At 44.3% G+C, this 20994-nt stretch overlaps 1 protein-coding gene across 2 annotated transcripts in view; it reads right to left on the reverse strand.

The window, feature by feature from the left end:
- The window catches only part of sfxn3 (sideroflexin 3), a 61841-nt gene extending 44734 nt beyond the window's left edge, over positions 1 to 17107 (reverse strand). The window contains exons 1-2 of one of the 2 annotated variants that reach the window (XM_072557070.1): positions 16973 to 17107; positions 10950 to 11119 (exon numbers count right to left, since the gene is read on the reverse strand). In XM_072557070.1, coding sequence (XP_072413171.1) covers positions 10950 to 11113 — 164 coding nt within the window. In that variant the 5' untranslated portion in view covers positions 11114 to 11119; positions 16973 to 17107. The remainder of the gene's footprint in view (positions 1 to 10949; positions 11120 to 16972) is intronic. The other variant, XM_072557071.1, reaches the window with a different exon arrangement.
- Between the last annotated feature and the right edge of the window lie 3887 nt (positions 17108 to 20994).

A 20994-nucleotide genomic window follows, 5' to 3' on the forward strand; every position in this document is an offset into this window, starting at 1 on the left:
GGTCTGGCAGCATCTGTAAGGAGAATATGCAGAAAGATCATAGGAAGATGTAGGTGCAAAAGGGTGGTGGTGATAGGAGATTTTAATTTCCCCAATATTGACTGGAATTCATGTAGTGTTAGAGGAATGGATGGAGCAGAATTTGTAAGGAGTATCCAGGAAGGTTTTATAGATCTAATACAACTCAGGAAGGGGCCATACTGGACCTGGTGTTGGGAAATGAGCCCAGCCAAGTGGTTGGAGTTTCAGTAGGGGATTACTTTGGGAATAGTGATCACAATTCCATTGAATACTCATGGACAAAGATGAGAGTGCGTTATGCCTTCTTGACCACTCTACTGACCTGGGTTACCACCTTCAGGGAACAATGGACCTGAACAGGCAGATCGCTCTGTACATCAATGTTCCCCAGAACCTTTCCATTTTAGTTTGCTATTGAATTGCATCTTCCAAAATGCATCACCTCACATTGGGTCAAGGGTGTTCTAGCTAGATGGATAGGGAACTGGTTGGGCAACAGGAGACAGTAGTGGTGGAAGGGAGCTTCTCAAAATGGAGACCTATCACCAGTGGTGTCCCACAGGGTCTGTGCTGGGACCAGTGTTGATTGTGATAGCCCCCAAGGAAGTGTGTTAAATTGGGAGCGGCGGGAGAGGGGGAAGAGAGGGGGGGGGGGAAAAAGAGGGGGGGAATGTAGATTAAGGGCAGCTGTTTGAAAGGAAAACCACATTCGCTATGTGGGAGGCTTTTAAAAGAAAGGTTGATCAGAGTTTAGGAGAGATACGTTCTTGTGAAAATGAGGGATAGAAATGGCAAGATTAGAGAATCATGGATGATAGGAGAAATTGTGAGATGAGTGAAAAGGAATTAAGGATGTGTACATAAGGTCGAGGCGACTAAAGACAGACGAAGTTTTGGAAGACTATCAGGAATGTAGAACCAATCTGAAATGAGGAATTGAGAGCTAAAGGGGGTCTGAGATATCCTTAGCAAGCAGGGTTAAGGAAAACCCCAAAGCCTTTTATTCATATAAGGAGCAAGAGGGTAACTAAGGAAAGGGTTGGCCCACTCAAGGACAGAGGAGGAAAGATGTGCGTGGAGTCAGAAAAAAAAATGAGTGAGACTGTTAATGAGTACTTTGCACCGGTATTCACCAAGGAGAGGGACATGGCGGATGCTGAGTTTAGAGATAGATCTTTAATTACTCTAGTTCAAATCGGCATAAGAATGGAGAAAGAGTTGTGCATTCTAAAAGGCATTAAGTTGGACAAGTCCTCAGGTCCAGGTGGAGTCTATCCCAGGTTACTGAGGGAAGCAAGAGAGGAAATAGCTGGGGATTTAATAGATATCTTTGCAGCATCCTTAAACACTGGAGATGCCCCAGAGGACCGGGGAATTGCTGATGTTGTCCCCTTGTTTAACGAGGATTGCAGGGATAATCCAGGTAATTACAGATCTGTGAGCCTGATGTCAGTGGTAGTGAAGCTACTGGAGCTGATACTTAGGGATAGGCTATAAGCCCATTTTTTCTTCCAAATGGGTATATCAGTGATAGGCAGCATGGTTTTGTGCAGAGGTGGTCAGGTCTTACAAACTTAATAGAATTCTTTGACAAGGTGACAAAGTTGATTGATGAAGGAAGGGATGTAGATGTCATAGACGTGAACTTTAGTAAGGCACTTGATAAGGTTCCCATTGGTAGACTGATGGAGAAGGTGAAGTCACATAGGGTCCAGGATGTTCTAGCTAGATATATAGAGAACGGGTTGGGCAACAGGACACAGGGAGTGGTTGCAGAAGGGAGCTTCTCAAAATGGAGACCTATGGCCAGTGTCGTCCCATAGACATCCGTGCTGAGACCACTGTTGTTTATGATATACATAAATGATTTGAAAGGCGGCATAGGTTGCTTCATTAGCAAGTTTGCAGATGACACCAAGATTGGTGGAGTAGCAGATAGTGAAGGGGACTGTCGGAGAATACAGCAAAATATAGATAGGTTGGAGAGTTGGGCAGAGAAATGGCAGATGGAGTTCAATCCGGACAAATGCGAGGTGATGCATTTTGGAAGATGCAATTCAAGAGCAAACTATACTGTAAATGGAAAGGTCCTGGGTAAAATTGATGTACAGAGAGATCTGGTTGTTCAGATCCATTTTTCCCTGGAGCTGGCAATGCAGGTCAGTAGAGTGGTCAAGACAACATGCAGCATGTTTCCCTTCATTGGACAGGGTAGTGAGTACAAGAGTTGGCAGATCATGATAGAGTTGCATAACTTTATTTCGGCCACAATTGGAATACTGCGTACAGTTCCATTCGCCACATTACCAAAAGGATGTGGATGCTTTGGAGAGGGCGCAGAGGAGGTTCACCAGGATGTTGCCTGGTATGAAGGGTGTTAGCTTTGAACAGAGGTTGAGTAGATTAGGATTACTTTCATTGGAAAGGAGGAGGGTGAGGGGACCTGATTGAGGCCTACAAAATCATGGGAGGTGTAGCAAGAAATTTTTGCCCCCAGAGTGGAGGACTCAATTACTAAGGATCAAGAGTTCAAAGTGAGAGGGGAAAAGTTTAGGAGAGATATACATGGAAAGTTCTTCATGCAGAGGGTGGTGGATGCCTGGAATGCACTGCCAGTGGAGGTGGTAGGGATGGGAACATTAGCGATATTTAAGATGTATCTAGACAGATACATGAATGGGCAGGGAGCAAAGGGATACAGATCCTTAGAAAATAGGCGGCAGGTTTAGGAGGAAGATCTGGATCAGCGCAGGCCGAAGGGAATGTTCCTTGTGCTGTAAGATTCTTTATTCATTGATCTTTCTTTATTAATCCAGTCTGCCTGCACATGAGTTATATCCCTCTATTCCCTGCTTTTTCATTTATCTGCCTCAATGCCTCTTAAACTTTGATTTTGTATCTCTTTCATCCACCTCCCCTTGGCAGAACGTTCCACGCACATACCGCCCTCAGTGTAAACAAAGACCTGCCTCGCATGCCTCTTTAAAAACTTTGCCCCTCTCATTTTAAACCTGTGCCCCTAGTATTTAACATTTCTGCCCTGGGAAAAAAGACTCCGACTATCCATCCTAACAAAGTCTCTCAATTTTATATACTTTTATCAGGTCGCCCCTCAGCTTCCGACACACTACTGAACACATAAAATTTGTCTAAGCTCTGCAGTCTTGCCACAAGTAATCATGAATGGTGGTGGATAATGAAATAACTTAACAAGTTTTGAGAAAATTTGTAGCTCAAGTTGAGGTTCTGGATGTAGGTTTGCTCACTGAGCTGGAAGGTTCATTTTCAGATGTTTTGTCACCATACTAGGTAACATCTTCAGTGGGCCTCTGGGCAAAGCACTGCTTTCTATTTACATGTTCAGGTTTCTTTGGGTTGGTGATGTCATTTCCTGTTCTTCTTCTCAAGTGATGGTAGATGGGGTCTAACTCGATGTGTTTGTTGATAGAATTCCTGGAAGCTTGGCATTCCATCCGAATTCTCGTGTCTCTCTGTTTGGCTTGTCCTAGGATGGATGTTTTGTCCCAGTCGAAGTGGTGTCTTTCCTCATCTGTGTGTAAGGATACTAGTGAGAGAGGGTCATGTCGTATCGTGGCTAGTTGATGTTCATGTATCCTGGTGGCTGGTTTTCTGCCTATTTGTCCAGTGTAGTGTTTGTTACAGTTCTTGCACGGTATTTTGTAAATGACATTAGTTTTGCTTGTTGTCTGTATAGAGACTTGCATTTGAAGTGCAAAGAGACTTGAGAGTTCAAATCCAGGATTCTCTCAAGGTAAACTTGCAGGTTGAGTTAGCAGTTAGGAAGGCAAATGCAATGATAGCATTTATTTTGAAAGAACTTGAATACAAAAGCAAGGATGTACTTCTGAGGTTGTATAAGGCTCTCATCAGACCACATTTGAAGTATTGCGCGCAGTTTTGGGCCCCATATCTCAGAAAGAATGTACTGGTCCTGGACTGTGTTCAGAGGAAGTTCCCAAGAATGGTCCCAGAAATGAAAATCTTAACATTGAGGACTCTGCGTTTATACTGGATGAAGTTTAGAAGGATGGGGGATCAAATTGAAACATACAGAATACAAAATGGCCACGACAGAGTAGATGTTGGGAAGAGGTTTCCATTTACAGGACAGACTAGTGCGTGAGGGCATAACCTTAGAATAAAGGGAAGACCTTTTAGATGGAGATAAGGAGATAGTTCTTCAGCCAGAGGGGGGTGAATCATAGAGTCATAGAGATCTACAGTATGGAAACAGACCCTTCGGTCCAACCTGTCCATGCCAACCACATATCCCAACCCAATCTAGTCCCACCTACTAGCCTCTCCAGAGAGCTCAAATCCTCCAACACTGGCAACATCCTTGTAAATCTTTCCCGAACCCTTTCAGGTTTCACAACATCTTTCCCATAGGAAGGAGACCAGAATTGCACGTAATATTCCAACAGTGGCCTAACCAATGTCCTGTACAGCCGCAACATGACCTCCCAACTCCTGCACTCAATTCTCTAACCAATAAAGGAAAGCATACCAAACGCCTTCTTCACTATCCTAACTACCTGCAACTCCATTTTCAAGGAGCTATGAACCTGCACTCCAAGGTCTCTTTGTTCGGCAACACGCCCTAGGACCTTACCATGCTGTGGGCGGCACGGTGGTTAGCACTGCTGCCTCACAGCGCCAGAGACCCGGGTTCAATTCCCGCCTCAGGCGACTGTGTGGAGTTTGCATGTTCTCCCCGTGTCTGCGTGGGTTTCCCCCGGGTGCTCTGGTTTCCTCCCACAGTCCAAAGATGTGCAGGTCAGGTGAATTGGCCATGCTAAATTGCCCGTAGTGTTAGGTAAGGGATAGATGTAGGGGTATGGGTGGGTTGCGCTTCGGCGGGGCGGTGTGGACTTGTTGGGCCGAAGGGCCTGTTTCCACACTGTAAGTAATCTAATCTAACCTAATTAAGTGCAAACGTTCTGCTAAGATTTGCTCACCCAAAATGCAGCACCTTGCATTTATCTAAATTAAGATTCATCTGCCACTTCTCAGCTCATCAGCCCATCTGATCAAGATCCTGTTGTAATCTGAGGTCACCTTCTTCACTGGTGTCATCTGCAAACTTACTAACTATACCTCTTATGCTCGCATCAAATTATATAAAATGATGAAAAGTACAGGACCCAGCACCAATCCTTGTGGTACTCCACTGGTCACAGACCGCCAATCTGAAAAACAATCCTCCACCACCATCCTCTGTCTTCTACCTTTGAGCCAGTTCTGTATCCAAATGGCTAGTTCACCCTGTAATCTGAGAGATCTAACCTTGCCAACCAGTCTCTCAAGGTGGAACCTTGTCAAATGCCTTACTGAAGTCCATCTAGATCACATCCACCACTCTGCCCTCAATCCTCTTTGTTACTTCTTCAAAAACCTCAATCAAGTTTGTGAGACATGATTTCCCATGCACAAAGCCATGTTGACTATCCCTAAATCAATCCTTGCCTTTCCAAATACATATACATCCTGTGCCTCAGAATTGCCTCCAACAACTTGCTCACCACCGACGGCAGGCTCACTGGTCTATAGTTCCCTGGCTTGTCCTGATCAACTTTCTTAAACAGTGGCACCACGTTTACCAACCTCCAGTCTTCTGGTACCTCTCCTGTGACTATCGATGAAACAAATATCTCAGCAAGAGGCCCAGCAATCACTTCCCTAGCTTCCCACAGAGTTCTAGGGTACACCTGATCAGGTCTTGGGGATTTATCCATCTTTATGTGTTTCAAGACATCCAGCACTTCCTCTGTAATATGGATATGTTTCAAGATGTCACCATCTATTTCCCTACATTCTATATCTTCCATGTCCTTTTCCACAGTAAATACCGATGCAAAATACTCATTTAATATCTCCCCATTTTCTGCAGCTCCACACAAAGGCTGCCTTGCTGATCTTTGAGGGGCCCTATTCTCTCCCTAATTACCCTTTTGTCCTTAATGTACTTGTAAAATCCCTTTGGATTCTCCTTAATTCTATTTGCCAAAGCTATCTCATGTCCACTTTTTGCCCTCTTGATTTCCCTATTAATTATACTCCCACTGCCTTTCTACTCTAAGGATTCTCTTCCTGACATAGGCTGAATTCATTGCCAGAGCAGGCTGTGGAGGTCAGGTCATTGAGTACATTTAATACCAAGATAGACAGGTTCTTGAGTATCAAGGGGATCAAGGGTTATGGGGAGAAAGTGGGAGAATGGAGTTAAGAAAACTTATTAGCCATGATTGAATAATGGAGCAGGCTCAATGGCCTGAATAGCCTAATATCTGCTCCTATGTCTTATGATCTTATTAGAGGGTATGAGCTATAAGGAGAGGCTAGAAAAACTCAGAACACATGACAGATGTCTATATAATTATGAGGTGCATAGATAGGTTGACAATCAGAGTCTTTATCCAAGAGTTGAAATGTCTAATACTAGAAGGCATACATTTAAAGGTGAGTGGAGGAAAGTTCAAAGGAGATATGAGGGGCAAGGTTTTTTTTTTTACAAACAGAGTGGTAGGAGTCTGGAACGTAGTGCCAGGGTGGTGGTGGAGGCAGACACGATAGAGATATTTAAAGGAACTTTTAAACAAGCACATGAATATGAAAGGAATGGAGGGGTATAGACCAAGGGCAGGCAGAAATTATTAGTTTAATTTGGTGTCATGTTCAGCACAACATTTTTCGTTTGCTGTACTGTTCCAAATGCTATGTTTACCAACTCACCGTGAATTCCATTTGAAGTAATTTTCTGGACCAACCTACCATTGGGATTATGTCAAATGCTTTACTAACATCCATGTAAACACCACCCACATCGCTCCCCTCAACCATCTTTGTCGGTTCCTTAAAAAACTCAAATCAAATTTGAGAGACTGGACCATCCCTGCTCATAGCCATGTTGACTGTCCCTAATAAGTTCATTCTTTTTCAAATATTAGTAAATCCTGTCCCCAAGAATCTACTCCAATACTTTCTCTACCACTGAAGTTCACTGGCCTATAATTTCCTGGATTATTCCCGTTTCCCTCCTTAAACAAAGGAATAACATTGACTATTCCAGTTTACAGGCACCTCACCTGTGACGAAAGAGAATTAAGGATCTCTGCAAAGATTCCAGCCATGACCTCCCTCAGTATTCTGAGACAGTTCTCATCAGGCCCTAGAAACTTAACTACCTTCATGTTTTTCAACACACCCAATACCACCTCCTCCTTGATATCAACGTACTGCTCCCTAATCTCACCATCATCCATGTCCTTCTCCTTGGTGAATACTGATGTGAGATACCCTTTTGCAGCTTGTTACAGAATACAAATTCCAAGCACTCATTGGTACTGATACACCTCCAGATCCTTTCTTCCACCCTCTGACTCTAGTTCTTCCTCATCCCACTTTTCATCATGTATTCACCATACCCTCTGACCTTCCCCTCTCAGACACAGCAAAGGACTCAGTCTTATCATTTCACACTCCCCTCAATGACGTTTAGGCCTGACACAATGGTGAACTCTTCTTTCATCTTCTCTGCCGCTGCACCAACTTCTTTGGGAAGGAGTCCCCTCACTACTCCATGGACCTTTTCACAGACTGTCTCCACTGTTCGCACTCTCTGGCCTTTTACCTGTCTTTGAACATTTCATCTAGGACAGTCAGCAATGACATCAGCCACCTCAATTTTTCATTACCACTGCCACCATCCAATCTAACCTCTCTTCCTCTGAAGTTTTGAACTCCGTTCTCTCAGGTCTAACCCTGACTTTGTTGTCAAACTCTGTTCCAAAGAAGAATCAGACTGGACTTCAAACACTGTTTTTCTCTCCACTCCAGCACTTTTGTTTTTATTTAAGTGTACTGACTTCATTATATTGATGAAAAATACTCATTCATTGATTACATTTAATACCTCAATAAAGCATTGAAAAGCATTTCATGAAAATTTAATATATTAAATATTAGAACTCATATTCCCACATAAAGAGTCTAAATAATACCTGTATTTGTTAATCTATCTGCAAAATAAAGGCAACCCACTATGATAATGGATCCTTGTGAAATCAGTTTTGCAGCACTAATTCAGTAACAGAAATTCACAGGCTCATGTCAAGAGTGAAATAGCAAAGGAACCATTTCCAACATTCTCCAGACTTTCTTTCCAAAGATGAAAGGGCCTGGAGATTTAAATGTTTGAGAATTTCATTTGAAATCTTGAAGATTTTTAACAACTTGACAATACAAATTAGTTATACACTACACACAAACTTGTCTTTTAACAGACCTAAAGAGCACCTGAATTCTTCCAAAGAATTACTTACTTTTCCCAAAGGATGCCTTACTTGCACCAAAAGTGTGCCAGGACCAGATCCAACCTTATCTAACTGAAATAGCACCCTAATTCTCCAAACAAATTGACCCCACTTTAGGAAAGGACATAATTAAACTAGAAAAGAGTACAGAAATTATTTACTAAAATATGACATGGGCTGGATGGTTTGAGTTTTAATGAGAGACTGAATAATATGGGACATTCTTTCCCCTGGAGTGGAGGAGACTGCAGGGTGATCTATAGGGGTCTATAAAATCATGAGAATCATAGATGAGATAGATAGCCAAAAGCTTTCCCCCATGATACAGGTGTCTAAGACTAGAGGGGATAGGTTTAAGGTGAGAGGGGAAAGAGGCAATTTTTTCACACAGAATGTGGTGAGTGTCTGAAACAGAATGCCAAAATTAGCAGTGGAGAAAAGTATAATTTTGTCCTTCAAGAAACGTTTCGGCAGGTGCACGGATGGGATAGGTTGGAGGGATATAGACCAAACACAGGCAAACGGAAACTGGTTAGTTGTGAAAACTGGGTGGCATGGACAAGTTAGGCCAAAAGGCCTATTTCCATACTGGAAATCTGACTTGATTTGCTTTTACTTGGTCTGATTTAAACACTGTGGGTTCAGAAACCTATCACACCAAAATCACACAGGAGTGGAGACAACTGATGATTTAAAATGCCAACTACTTCCATAAACCACAAATGTGAATCATGAATGGACTCCAAATACCCTGGTAAAAGGGGAAATGTGGTGTTTGGCACTAGGGCTTGGGATTTCCTCAGATCACCCAAGAGATAGGCTCTCCAACATGGAACAAACCTGGGTTTATGAGGTTTTTTTTTCCCCAAAGGAATAGGATTAAAGTCCAATAACAAGTATCTGACACCAAATTAGCTTCAGTAGTGTTGAGCCAATTGCTAGTAGGCAAATGATTGATACTGCAAAAGCCACCCCATATGGCAGAATACTCTTAATCTGAACATGGATGTGCCCAAGTGGAAAATATGGCTAAGTGACAACCTGAAGCTGTGATTCACACACAGATCGACAAGGAGTAGAGTGGGTTTTGTTCTGCAATTTAACAGTATTACAACAGTTTTAGGACAACTTGATATTGGCAGTAAAGCACAAATAAAAAAGGGCTGCAACATTTTTTTTGAAAAGACAGTAACAGCAAAAGTTCATTTTATAAATATGTCCATCTACATAGAGCCTAAAAAACAAAACAGAAGGATAAAAGATCCTTGAGTAGAACAGAAAAATAATTAGGATTCCATTGCATTTAGAGTCATAGTCAGAGATGTACAGCATGGAAACAGACCCTTTGGTCCAACCTGTCCATGCCGATCAGATATCCCAACCCAATCTCGTCCCACATGCCAGCACCCGGCCCATATCCCTCCAAACCTTTCCTATTCACATACCCATCCAAATGCCTCTTAAATGTTGCAATTGTACCAGCCTCCACCACTTCCTCTGACAGCTCATTCCACACACGTACCACCCTCTGCGTGAAAAGTTGCCCCTTAGGTCTCATATCTTTCCCCTCTCACCCTAAACCTATGCCCTCTAGTTCTAGACTCCCCGACCCCAGGGAAAAGACTTTGTCTATTTATCCTATCCATGCCCTCAATTTTGTAAACTTCTATAAAGAAGCCTCTGACGCTCCAGGGAAAACAGGCCCAGCCTGTTCAGCCTCCCCCTGTAGCTCAAATCCTCCAACACTGGCAACATCCTTGTAAATCTTTTCTGAACCTTTTCAAGTTTCACAACATCTTTCCCATAGGAAGGAGACGAGAATTGCACACAATATTCCAACAGTGGCCTAACCAATGTCCTGTACAGCTGCAACATGACCGCCCAACTCCTGTACTCAATACTCTGACCAATAAAGGAAAGCATACCAAACACCTTCACTATCCAAAATACCTGCAACTCCACTTTCAAGGAGCTATGAACCGACACTCCAAGGTCTCTTTGTTCAGCAACACTCCCTAGGACCTTACCATTAAATGTATAAGTCCAGCTAAGATTTGCTTTCCCAAAATGCAGCACTCACAATTATCTGAATTAAACTCCATCTGCCACTTCTCAGCCCATTGGCCCATCTGGTCAAGATCCTGTTGTAATCTGAGGTAACCCTCTTCGCTGTCCACTACACCTCCAATTTTGGTGTCATCTGCAAACTTACTAACTGTACTTATTATGCTCGCATCCAAATCATTTATGAAAATGACAATAAGTAGAGGGCCCAGCACGGATCCTTATGGCACTCCACTGGTCACAGGCCTCCAGTCTGAAAAACAACCCTCCACCACCACCCTCTGTCTTCTACCTTTGAGCCAGTTCTGTATCCAAATGGCTAGTTCTCCCTGTATTCCATGAGATCTAACCTTGCTAATCAGTCTCCCATGGGGAACCTTGTCGAACACCTTACTGAAATCCATATAGATCACATCTACTGCTCTGCCCTCATCAATCTTCTTTGTTACTTTAAAAAAAAGACTTTTTTTTAAACTTAATAAAGGAAGGTATTAACATGACACCATGCAATATTATGCACCACAATCTTACTTGTAGTTCTCCACAATGGTCCTCGCTGACTCTAATGCTTCACTGGAAAGTAGAACATTGCGAGGGTCAGTCACCTTAAAGAAGTGCTTGGCTCGCCCCATGAAGGTCCTTTGGTCCCATTGTGGTTCCTTTAAATTAATATCAGACCTCAACTTTTCAGACATTTTTTACTGAGGAAAGAAAATTTTTTAAAAAGTCAATGGAAAACTGTCACAAGCAAAGATAATTCCAATGAAGTGCAAAATATTTTGAACAAGGTCTTCAAAATTTGAAGATTTATCATTATTAAATTTTACTTGTGTTTTCCAGCAAAGGTCGTAAAATATGATATCTCAATTCTTAAAATTTCACTGAACAAAAACCAAAAGAACTGTGGATACTGTAGATCAGAAACAAAAACAGACATTGCTGGAAAAGCTCAACACGCCTGGCAGCATCTGTGGAGAGAGAAACAGAGTTAACAATTCAGGTCAAGTGAACCTTCCTTAGAACTCAGGGTCAACTCTAAAGCGTAAACTCTGATTTCTCCCCACACGTGCTGCCAGACCTGCTGAATTTTTCCACCATTCCCTGTATGTTTAAAATTTCACTATTAGTTAGTCAAATTCCACAACCTTCAATTTCTGATGTAAATGCCATGTTTTAGCATCAACACATATGTACATAATAAATAAAGCACACTAAGTACTTGCACACACAGATCGAGACATTAATACTCACATGTCCAGCATACTGGGTCATAGAAATGTACAGCATGGAAACAGACCCTTTACTCCACCTCATCATGCCGACCAGATATCCTACATTAATCTAGTCCCATTTGCCAGCATTGGGCACACATCCTTCTAAACCCTTCCTATTCATATACCCATCCAGATGCCTTTTAAATGTTGTAATTGTACCAGCCTCCACCACTCTAACACCACCCTCTATCTTCGGCCTTCAAGCCAGTTCTGTATCCAAATGGCTATTTCTTCTTGTGATCTTACCTTGCTAAACAGTCTACCATGAGGAACCTTGTCAAATGCCTTCCATGTAGATCACATCTACCACTCTGCCCTCATCAATCCTCTTCATCACTTCTTCAAAAACTTCATTCAAGTTAGTATTTCCAGCAGTACAGAAATCTGTCTAGACTTTTGTGCGCAACGAGTTGGAATTGAACCCATAAACTTTCTGACTTAAAGATAGAAATTCAACAAACTGAGTGGGACTGGAAACTGCTAGTTATGAAGAGTCAGAGAAAGGCTAAGTGCTTTATCTGAAAATTGCTAAAGATCAACATGGGAAGATGTGAAATTTTTCATTTTGGATATAAATAAAGACCAATGGAAATACTTTCTTAATGTGGAGAGTCTAGGGATTTGCGTGTCTACGTGCTCAAACGCTAAGCTACTAAGCCATTAAAACCATGGATAGAACATTGCTGAAAATATGTTGCTGGAAAAGCGCAGGTCAGGCAGCATCCCAAGCAACAGGAGAATCGACGTTTCAGGCATAAGCCCTTCATTGACCTATACCTCACAGGAGTAGGAATATAGAAATAAAAAAGTGATGTTTCAGTTATCCAGAGCCATGACCTACTTGGAGTGGTTTGTGCAGATTCAACAAAAGAAATTTCAATTGCAGGGTATACCCTTTTCTCTAGCCAATTGTTGAGTAACGGAATAAAGAAAGAAACCAAACAGAAACTGTATTTACTCTACTGGATATGTCATAAGTTTATGGTCTCATATTTCTGAAAACAATAAACTGGGGTACAAACTATTTATCTAGAGTCAGATTTCTTAAGAGTAGAAAAAGAGGAACATAAATAATATAGGTTTACAGTAAAAGTGAAATGTAAATATTTTCTCTCAAATACAGGAAATATTCGTAATCCAACACTGACCCACTTCAAAAAGCAAATTGAAGTACAATCTGAGTGCCTGCAAAACCAAGATATTGTACTGACACCCTTTGATGTTTAACCAGGAAATTAAAAACATGATTGCTCAAAATCAAATAAGACAATCAAATAAACATGCTGCCAAGTATGCCGCAGCATTCTTCAAACACATTGAAGACCAAATAAAAGGTGTCACTAACATGAGTACTCTTTTCACACTAATTGACTACCTGCCAAATAAAGTTAACAGTGCTACCAGCTAATTTAAGCATACCTACTCTTTGGAGGCTCTACAAACTAAATCTATTTCAGCAAAATATCCTGCCAGTTTAACACATAATCCAAAATAGACAGACAGGAGGCTGGAAAAACACAACAAGCCAGCAGCAGCAGGTGGTCGAGAAGTCAACATTTCTGAAGAAGAGATAAAAACAATGACGGCAGATGCTAGAACCCAGATTCTGGATTAGTGGTGCTGGAAGAGCACAGCAGTTCAGGTAGCATCCAAGGAGCTTCAAAAAAAATCGATGTTTCGGGCAAAAGCCCTTCCTAGTTCTAAACTTCCAACTCAGCACTGTCCCCATGACTTGTCTGGACTTGTCCTACCTGCCTATCTCCTTTTCCACCTATCCACTCCACCCTCTCCTCCTTGACCTATCACCTTCACCCCCTACTCATCCGTTGTACTCTATGCTACTTTCTCCCCACCCCCACCCTCCTCTAGCTTATCTCTCCATGCTTCAGGCTCACTGCCTTTATTCCTGATGAAGGGCTTTTGCCCGAAACGTCGATTTCGAAGCTCCTTGGATGCTGCCTGAACTGCTGTGCTCTTCCAGCACCACTAATCCAATTTCTGAAGAGTTATAGCCAAAACATCGACTTCCCCACCTCCTGATGCTGCCTGGCTTGCTGTGTTCTTCTAGCCTCCTGCTTGTCTGATCTTCCTTTTGGTAGCTATCAAAATACTGAAAATGAAAAGCAAACTATTTGAATGTACTCAACTAACATTCATCAAAAGGCATTAGCAAAAATATTTTAGTGAATGCCAGCCGCATATCAGTATCTATTTGTAGGATCATCCTCTTAATTCTACCATGTAATCAACAAGTATCTTTCTGAAACACAAAATAGAAATTGTTGGATAAAATGAGCAGGTCTGGCAATATCTGCCAGATTTGCTGAGTTTCTCCAGCAATTTCTGTTTGTTGTTTCAAATCTCCAACATCTACAGTTCTTTGTTTTATACAAGTATCTCTTTGTTATTTATAGCCCTCGTCAAATTAACTTTTTAAAACCCAAGACAACATTACTTCGTAATGACAGCTAATTGTAATGGTACTATTGGCGGATCCTATGGAATTTCAAATCTCTTATACAGTTATAGAGTCATACAGCACTGAAACAGACACTTCAATCAAACCCTGTCCATGTCAAACATAATTCCAAGCTGAACTAGTTCCACCTGCCTGCTCCTGGCCCATATCCCTCCAAACTTTTCCTATTTATGTATCCATCCAAACATCTTATAAACATGTAACTGTAACCGCATTCACCACTTCCGGAAAAAGTTCATTCACATGTGAACCACATTCCATGTAAACAATTTGCCAGTGTCTTTTTTAAAATCTCTCTCCTCCCACCTTAAAAAACATGTCTTGAAATTCCCCATCCTAGGGAAAAGGCAACTCAACCTATACCCCTCATTGTTTTTAAAACTTCTTTACCTCTCAACCTTCTATGCTCCAGTAGAAAAATAACCCAGCCTATATTTATAACTCAATACTCCCATACCCAGCAACATCCTGGTAAACCTCTTCTGAACCCTGTTCAACCCAAATCTTTCCTAAAACTGGGTGGCCGGGATGAGTACTGAGTTAAGAATCCACATATTTGTCGTTGAACCTTAAAATTTTCAGGATTATGCAGATATTACAGCAGGAGTTTACATCCATTCAAGCAATTTCAGAGGAACTTCAACAATCCATTTAAGCGACATTTAAGCAACTGTTGGACAGGGACATGGAGAGCAGTGAGTTGAGGGGTGCATAGGTTACGTTATTATTTTTTACATTAGGATTAAACCTCAGCACAACATCGTGGACCAAGGGCCTGTTCTGAACTGTACCTATCTATGTTCTATGATTTGGAGATGCCAGTGTTGGACTGGGGTGTACAAAGTTAAAAATCTATAACCTGGTGTTGCGTGATATTTAACTTGAACAATACAGCCAGCAAAGCACTTTAGTGCTTTGATCATGCTCTTCAGTCGAGTTCATCAGAGGAGAAACAAATAGCAGAAATTACCAGAGGAACTCAGCAGATCTGCAGCATCCACAGTCCTTTGTTTTAGTCAGAAAAGAGAAGTACCACAGCCAACACAAATGGTTATGCCATGCAGTGGTTATGAGAAATGCAAACAGACATCCCTTGGAGACGTTCACCAGCAAGATAAGCAGGAAATAATTTCAATATTGCTAGTCCCTAAGCGCAAAGTACAAAACTGCTGGTATGTGAGAGGAAACAGGCATCTTCACATGATGCAATGCACACATCCTTGCTCCGTGGAAAAGTTAATAACGAAGAGCACAAACGAATCCATTACTGAGATTAAATACACAGCCACGATACTCAACCAAGACAAGGCACTGCATTACCAGTGACCTTGAATGTTAGTTAGTGAGGAGGAGTGGTGGAGGGATAGGTCACTAACTGGGCATCAGCCTGCGTGCAGATCCTCTCAGTGTCAGGACACTGCTGTCACAGCAGAGGAGGATGGGGGGGGGGGGGCAGTGGAGGGTGGAGGAGGTGGGGGCGGCAGTGGAGGGTGGAGGGGGGGGCGGCAGTGGAGGGTGGAGGCGACAGTGGAGGGTGGAGATGGGGGGGGGCGACAGTGGAGGGTGGAGATGGGGGGGGGGGCGACAGTGGAGGGTGGAGATGGGGGGGGGGCGACAGTGGAGGGTGGAGATGGGGGGGGGGGCTACAGTGGAGGGTGGAGATGGGGGGGGCGACAGTGGAGGGTGGAAATGGGGGGGGCGACAGTGGAGGGTGGAAATGGGGGGGGCGACAGTGGAGGGTGGAAATGGGGGGGGGGGGCGACAGTGGAGGGTGGGGGGGGCAGTGGAGGGTGGAGGGTGGAGGAGGGGGGGGCAGTGGAGGGTGGAGGAGGGGGGGGCAGTGGAGGAGGGGGGGCAGTGGAGGGTGGAGGAGGGGGGGGGGGCAGTGGAGGAGGGGGGGCAGTGGAGGGTGGAGGAGGGGGGGTGGGCAGTGGAGGAGGGGGGACAGTGGAGGGTGGAGGAGGGGGGGTGGGCAGTGGAGGAGGGGGGACAGTGGAGGGTGGAGGAGGGGGGGTGGGCAGTGGAGGAGGGGGGACAGTGGAGGGTGGAGGAGGGGGGGTGGGCAGTGGAGGAGGGGGGACAGTGGAGGGTGGAGGAGGGGGGGTGGGCAGTGGAGGGTGGAGGGTGGAGGAGGGGGGGTGGGCAGTGGAGGAGGGGGGACAGTAGAGGGTGGAGGAGGGGGGGTGGGCGGTGGATGGTGGAGGGTGGAGGAGGGGGGGGGGCAGTGGAGGGTGGAGGAGGGGGGGGGCAGTGGAGGAGGGGGGGCAGTGGAGGGTGGAGGAGGGGGGGGCAGTGGAGGAGGGGGGGCAGTGGAGGGTGGAGGAGGGGGGGTGGGCAGTGGAGGAGGGGGGACAGTGGAGGGTGGAGGAGGGGGGGTGGGCAGTGGAGGGTGGAGGAGGGGGGGTGGGCAGTGGAGGAGGGGGGACAGTGGAGGAGGGGGGACAGTGGAGGGTGGAGGAGGGGGGGTGGGCAGTGGAGGAGGGGGGACAGTGGAGGGTGGAGGAGGGGGGGTGGGCAGTGGAGGGTGGAGGGTGGAGGAGGGGGGGTGGGCAGTGGAGGAGGGGGGGCAGTGGAGGGGGAGTAACGGTAACTCCGGGCTGGCTCCTCACCAACAGGCGGGCCCCTGGGGGGGGGGGGGTCACCCGGACCCTGACCTCTGGGGTCGCACGGACACTCACACCCCGACACAGACACACAGGCGGGCGGCCGCTCGGGCCCTCGCTCTCCTCCTCCCTCCCGTTCGCCGGTTCTCGGTTTCTCTCTCCCTCAGCCCCCGGTGACGGTTTCTGTCCCTCACTCACACTCTCCGGTCTCTCCGACCTTGATCTCTCCCCGGTCCCGGGTATTCTCTCTCTCTCCCTCCCGCTTGTGGTCCTGGTCCCGGTTTCGGTTTCGCGCTCGCGCTCCTCGCCACAGCCAAACACGGCGGAGTGTGAGAGAGGGAGGAACGTGATCTGACTGACAGACCTCTCCACCACTCCACTGCGCAACCGCCTCCCCTCTGACCAATCGACGCCAGCCGGAGGCGGAGTCAGCAGGATCGGGATAGCGGCAGGGAGAGGGGCGTCACCCCAGAGCACACGCTCTGATTGGCTACTGCTTCCTGACCTCAACGCGGCAAGGTCAACGATTCCGGGTTGTGGGTGTGGTCTTTGGGAGGGACAAGGGCAGTGTCTGGGATTTGGGCCAATGAAATATTGGCAATGAGTTGATGTTTGGGGCAATAAGCTGGAGGCAATGAGTTTGGGTTTGGTGCAATGAGCTATTGGCGAAGAGTTGATGTTTGGGGCAATGAACTGGGGGCAATTACATGGTGTAGGTGTCAATGGACTAATGGCGATAAACTGGTTTTAGGGACCATGAGTTGGTGTCAATAACCGAGGGAAATAATATGTTTCTGGTGTCAATCAGCATCAATTGGTGGTAGAGAGCTGGTGCTGGTAGTACTACGCTCATTCTGATGGCTATGAGCTGATGCTTCTAACAAAATGATCATTTACAAAGATGATTGTTATGCAATTAGTAAAAAAAAAATTTAATGCATCCTCCTTAGATAGAGTGGTGCCAATATTTGGGGAATTGTAAACCTTACACTGTGTTCAAAATAAGGAATAAAATATAATATTCCTGCACAAAAAGGGGGCATTAAAGTGTTAAACCCTTGTTCAAACAAGAGTACAGCGTGTAACACCCATGTTCAAAAATGTAAATAGGATCCGAAATTTATAAATAGGGACATAGAATACCAAATAAGAATGTGACAGTAAAGTATTGCAGTATTGTGTCCAGTTCTGAATTTTTCATTTATTCTTCTGTGGGATGTGGTCATCATTGGCAATATCAGCTATTTTTGTCTATTCCTCAATTCAATTGAACTAAATGGCTTACTAGACTATTCCAAAGGTTAGTTTTATGTCAACCACATTGCTGTGGATCAGGAGTCTATTGTGGTCAGATCAGCAGATATTCTTCTCTAAGGGCATTATTAACCCAGATTTTCACTTCAACACAATAACTTTGTGATTAACATACTGAAGTGAGCTTTCATAGAACATAGAACAATACAGCGCAGAACAGGCCCTTCAGCCCTTGATGTTGCGCTGACCTGTGAACTATTCTCAGCTCGTCCCCCTACACTATCCCAAAATCATCCATGTGCTTATCCAAGGATTGTTTAAATCTCCCTAATGTGGCTGAGTTGACTACATTAGCAGGTGGGACATTCCACGCCCTTACCACTCTCTGCATAAAGAACCTGCCTCTGACATCTGTCTTGAATATATCACCCCTCAATTTGTAGTTATGCCCCCTCGTACACGCTGACATCATCATCCTGGGAAACAGAATTTGACTGTCTACCCTATCTAATCCTCTGATCATCTTGTATGTCTCTATCAAATCCCCACTTAGCCTTCTTCTTGCCAATGAGAACAGGTTCAAGTCTCTCAGCCTTTCTTCATAAGACCTTCCCTCCAGACCAGACAACATCCTGGTAAATCTCCTCTGCACCTTTTCCAATGCTTCCACATCCTTCCTGAAATATGGGGACCAGAACTGTACACAATATTCCAAGTGTGGCTGCACCAGCGCTTTGTATAGTTGCAGCATGATATTGCAGCTCCGGAACTCGATTCCTCTACGAGTGAAACCTAACACACCTTAACAGCACTATTCACTTGGGTGACAACTTTCAGGGATCTATGTACATGGACTCCAAGTTCCCTCTGCACATCCACACTACCAAGAATCTTTCCATTGACCCAGTACTCTGCCTTCCTGTTATTCTTCCCAAAGTGCATCACCTCACATTTAGCTGCATTGAACTCCATTTGCCACCTCTCAGCCCAATTCTGCAGTTTATCCAAGTCCCCCGCGTCCTGTAACACTCTTCCACACTGTCCACGACTCCACCGACTTTAGTGTTGTCTGCAAATTTACTAATCCATCCACCTATGCCTGCATCTAAGTCATTTATGAAAATGACAAACAGCAGTGGTTCCAAAACAGATCCTTGTGGCACACCACCAGTAACCGGACTCCAGGCTGAATATTTTCCATCAACCACCACTCGCTGCCTTCTTTCAGAAAGCCAATTTCTAATCCAAACTGCTAAATCACCCTCAATTCCATGCCTCTGCATTTTCTCCAACCGCCTACCATGTGGAACCTTATCGAAGGCTTTACTGAAGTCCATGTATACTATGTCAACTGCCCTACCCTCATCCACATGCTTGGTCACCTTCTCAAAAAATTCAATGAGGTTTGTGAGACACAACCTGCCCTTGACGAAACCATGTTGACTATCTGAAATCAAATTGTTTCTTGCTAGATGATTATAAATCATATCTCTTATAATCCTTTCCAAAACCTTTCCTACAACAGAAGTAAGGCTCACTGGTCTATAATTACCTAGGCCATCTCTATTGCCCTTCTTGAACAAGGACACAACATTTGCAATCCTCCAGTCCTCTGGTACCAAACCTGGAGGCAATGATGACTCAAATATCAAAGCGAAAGACTCTGCCACCTGCTCCCTAGTTTCCCAGAGAATCCTCGGATAAATCCCATCTGGCCCAGGGGACATGTTTACATTCACTCCTTCTAGAATTGATAACACCTGTTCGTAACTAACCTCTATCCTTTCTAGTCTAATATCTCATACCTCATTCTTCTCTTCCACAATATTCTCCTTTTCCTGAGTGAAAACCGATGAGAAATGTTCGTTTAGCAACTCTCCAATCTCCACATGGTCCACACTCAACTTCCCACTTTTGTCTTTGACTGGACCTATTCCTACCCTAGTCGTCCTTTTATTCCTCACATACCTATAGAAAGCTATAGTGTTCTCCTTTATTCTATTTGCTAACGACTGCTCGTGTCCTCTCTTTCTCTTCTTAACTCTCTCTTTAAACCCTTCCTAACTGATCTGTAACTCTCCATCGCCTCATCTGAACCATCTTGCCTCATCAACACATAAGCCTCCTTCTTCTTCGTAACAAGAGATGCAATTTCTGTTGTAAACCACAGTTCCCTTACCTGATCACTTCCTCCCTGCCTGACAGGGACATACCTATTAAGGACACACAATATCTGTTCCTTAAACCAGCTCCACATTTCCATTGTCTGCATTCCCTGTCTGCATCAATTGCAGAGATTTTATTCATTGAATTTAAGTTTCACGAGTTGCCCTGGTGGGATTTGAACTCTTGCTATGCAGGATTACTAGTCCAGTGACAATACCAGGTACATCACCATGTACCTTCCATGAATGGTATGAAAACAATATATTTTAAATATCATCGTCTGGCGAATAAGACATTAGGGAGGGAGCATTAGAATCACCTGGAACAGGAGGAGGCCCTTCAATTCTTCAGCCACAAATATCTTAAGAAATAGGAGCAGGGGAAGGTAATTTAGCCTCTCAAGCCTGCCTCGGCGTTCTATAAGATCATGGGTGATCTACCCCAGACAGAGGTAGAGAATTCAGACGTTCACTACTCTCTAAAAGAAGGCATTCTTTAGCATATTATTTTAAAGTAGTCTCCCTTTATTCTGTAACTACATTCCCTAGTTCTAGATTCCTCCACAAGTGGAAACATCTTCTCAACATCTTCCCTGTCAGGCCCTCTCAGAATCTTGTACAGTATGTTTCAAAAGATCACCCCTCATTCTTTCATATTCTAATGAATAAAAGCCTAACTTGTTTAGCCATCCTTGTTAAGTCAACCCCCCTCAACCCTGGAATCAACTCAGTGAATTTTGTTTGAAATGCATCCAATAACAGTAGGCTTTTTCTTAAATACAGGGACCAAAACTGTACAGA

Source organism: Chiloscyllium punctatum, chromosome 38 (assembly GCF_047496795.1).
Source record: "Chiloscyllium punctatum isolate Juve2018m chromosome 38, sChiPun1.3, whole genome shotgun sequence".
In the NCBI taxonomy this organism is placed as follows: Eukaryota; Metazoa; Chordata; class Chondrichthyes; order Orectolobiformes; family Hemiscylliidae; genus Chiloscyllium; species Chiloscyllium punctatum.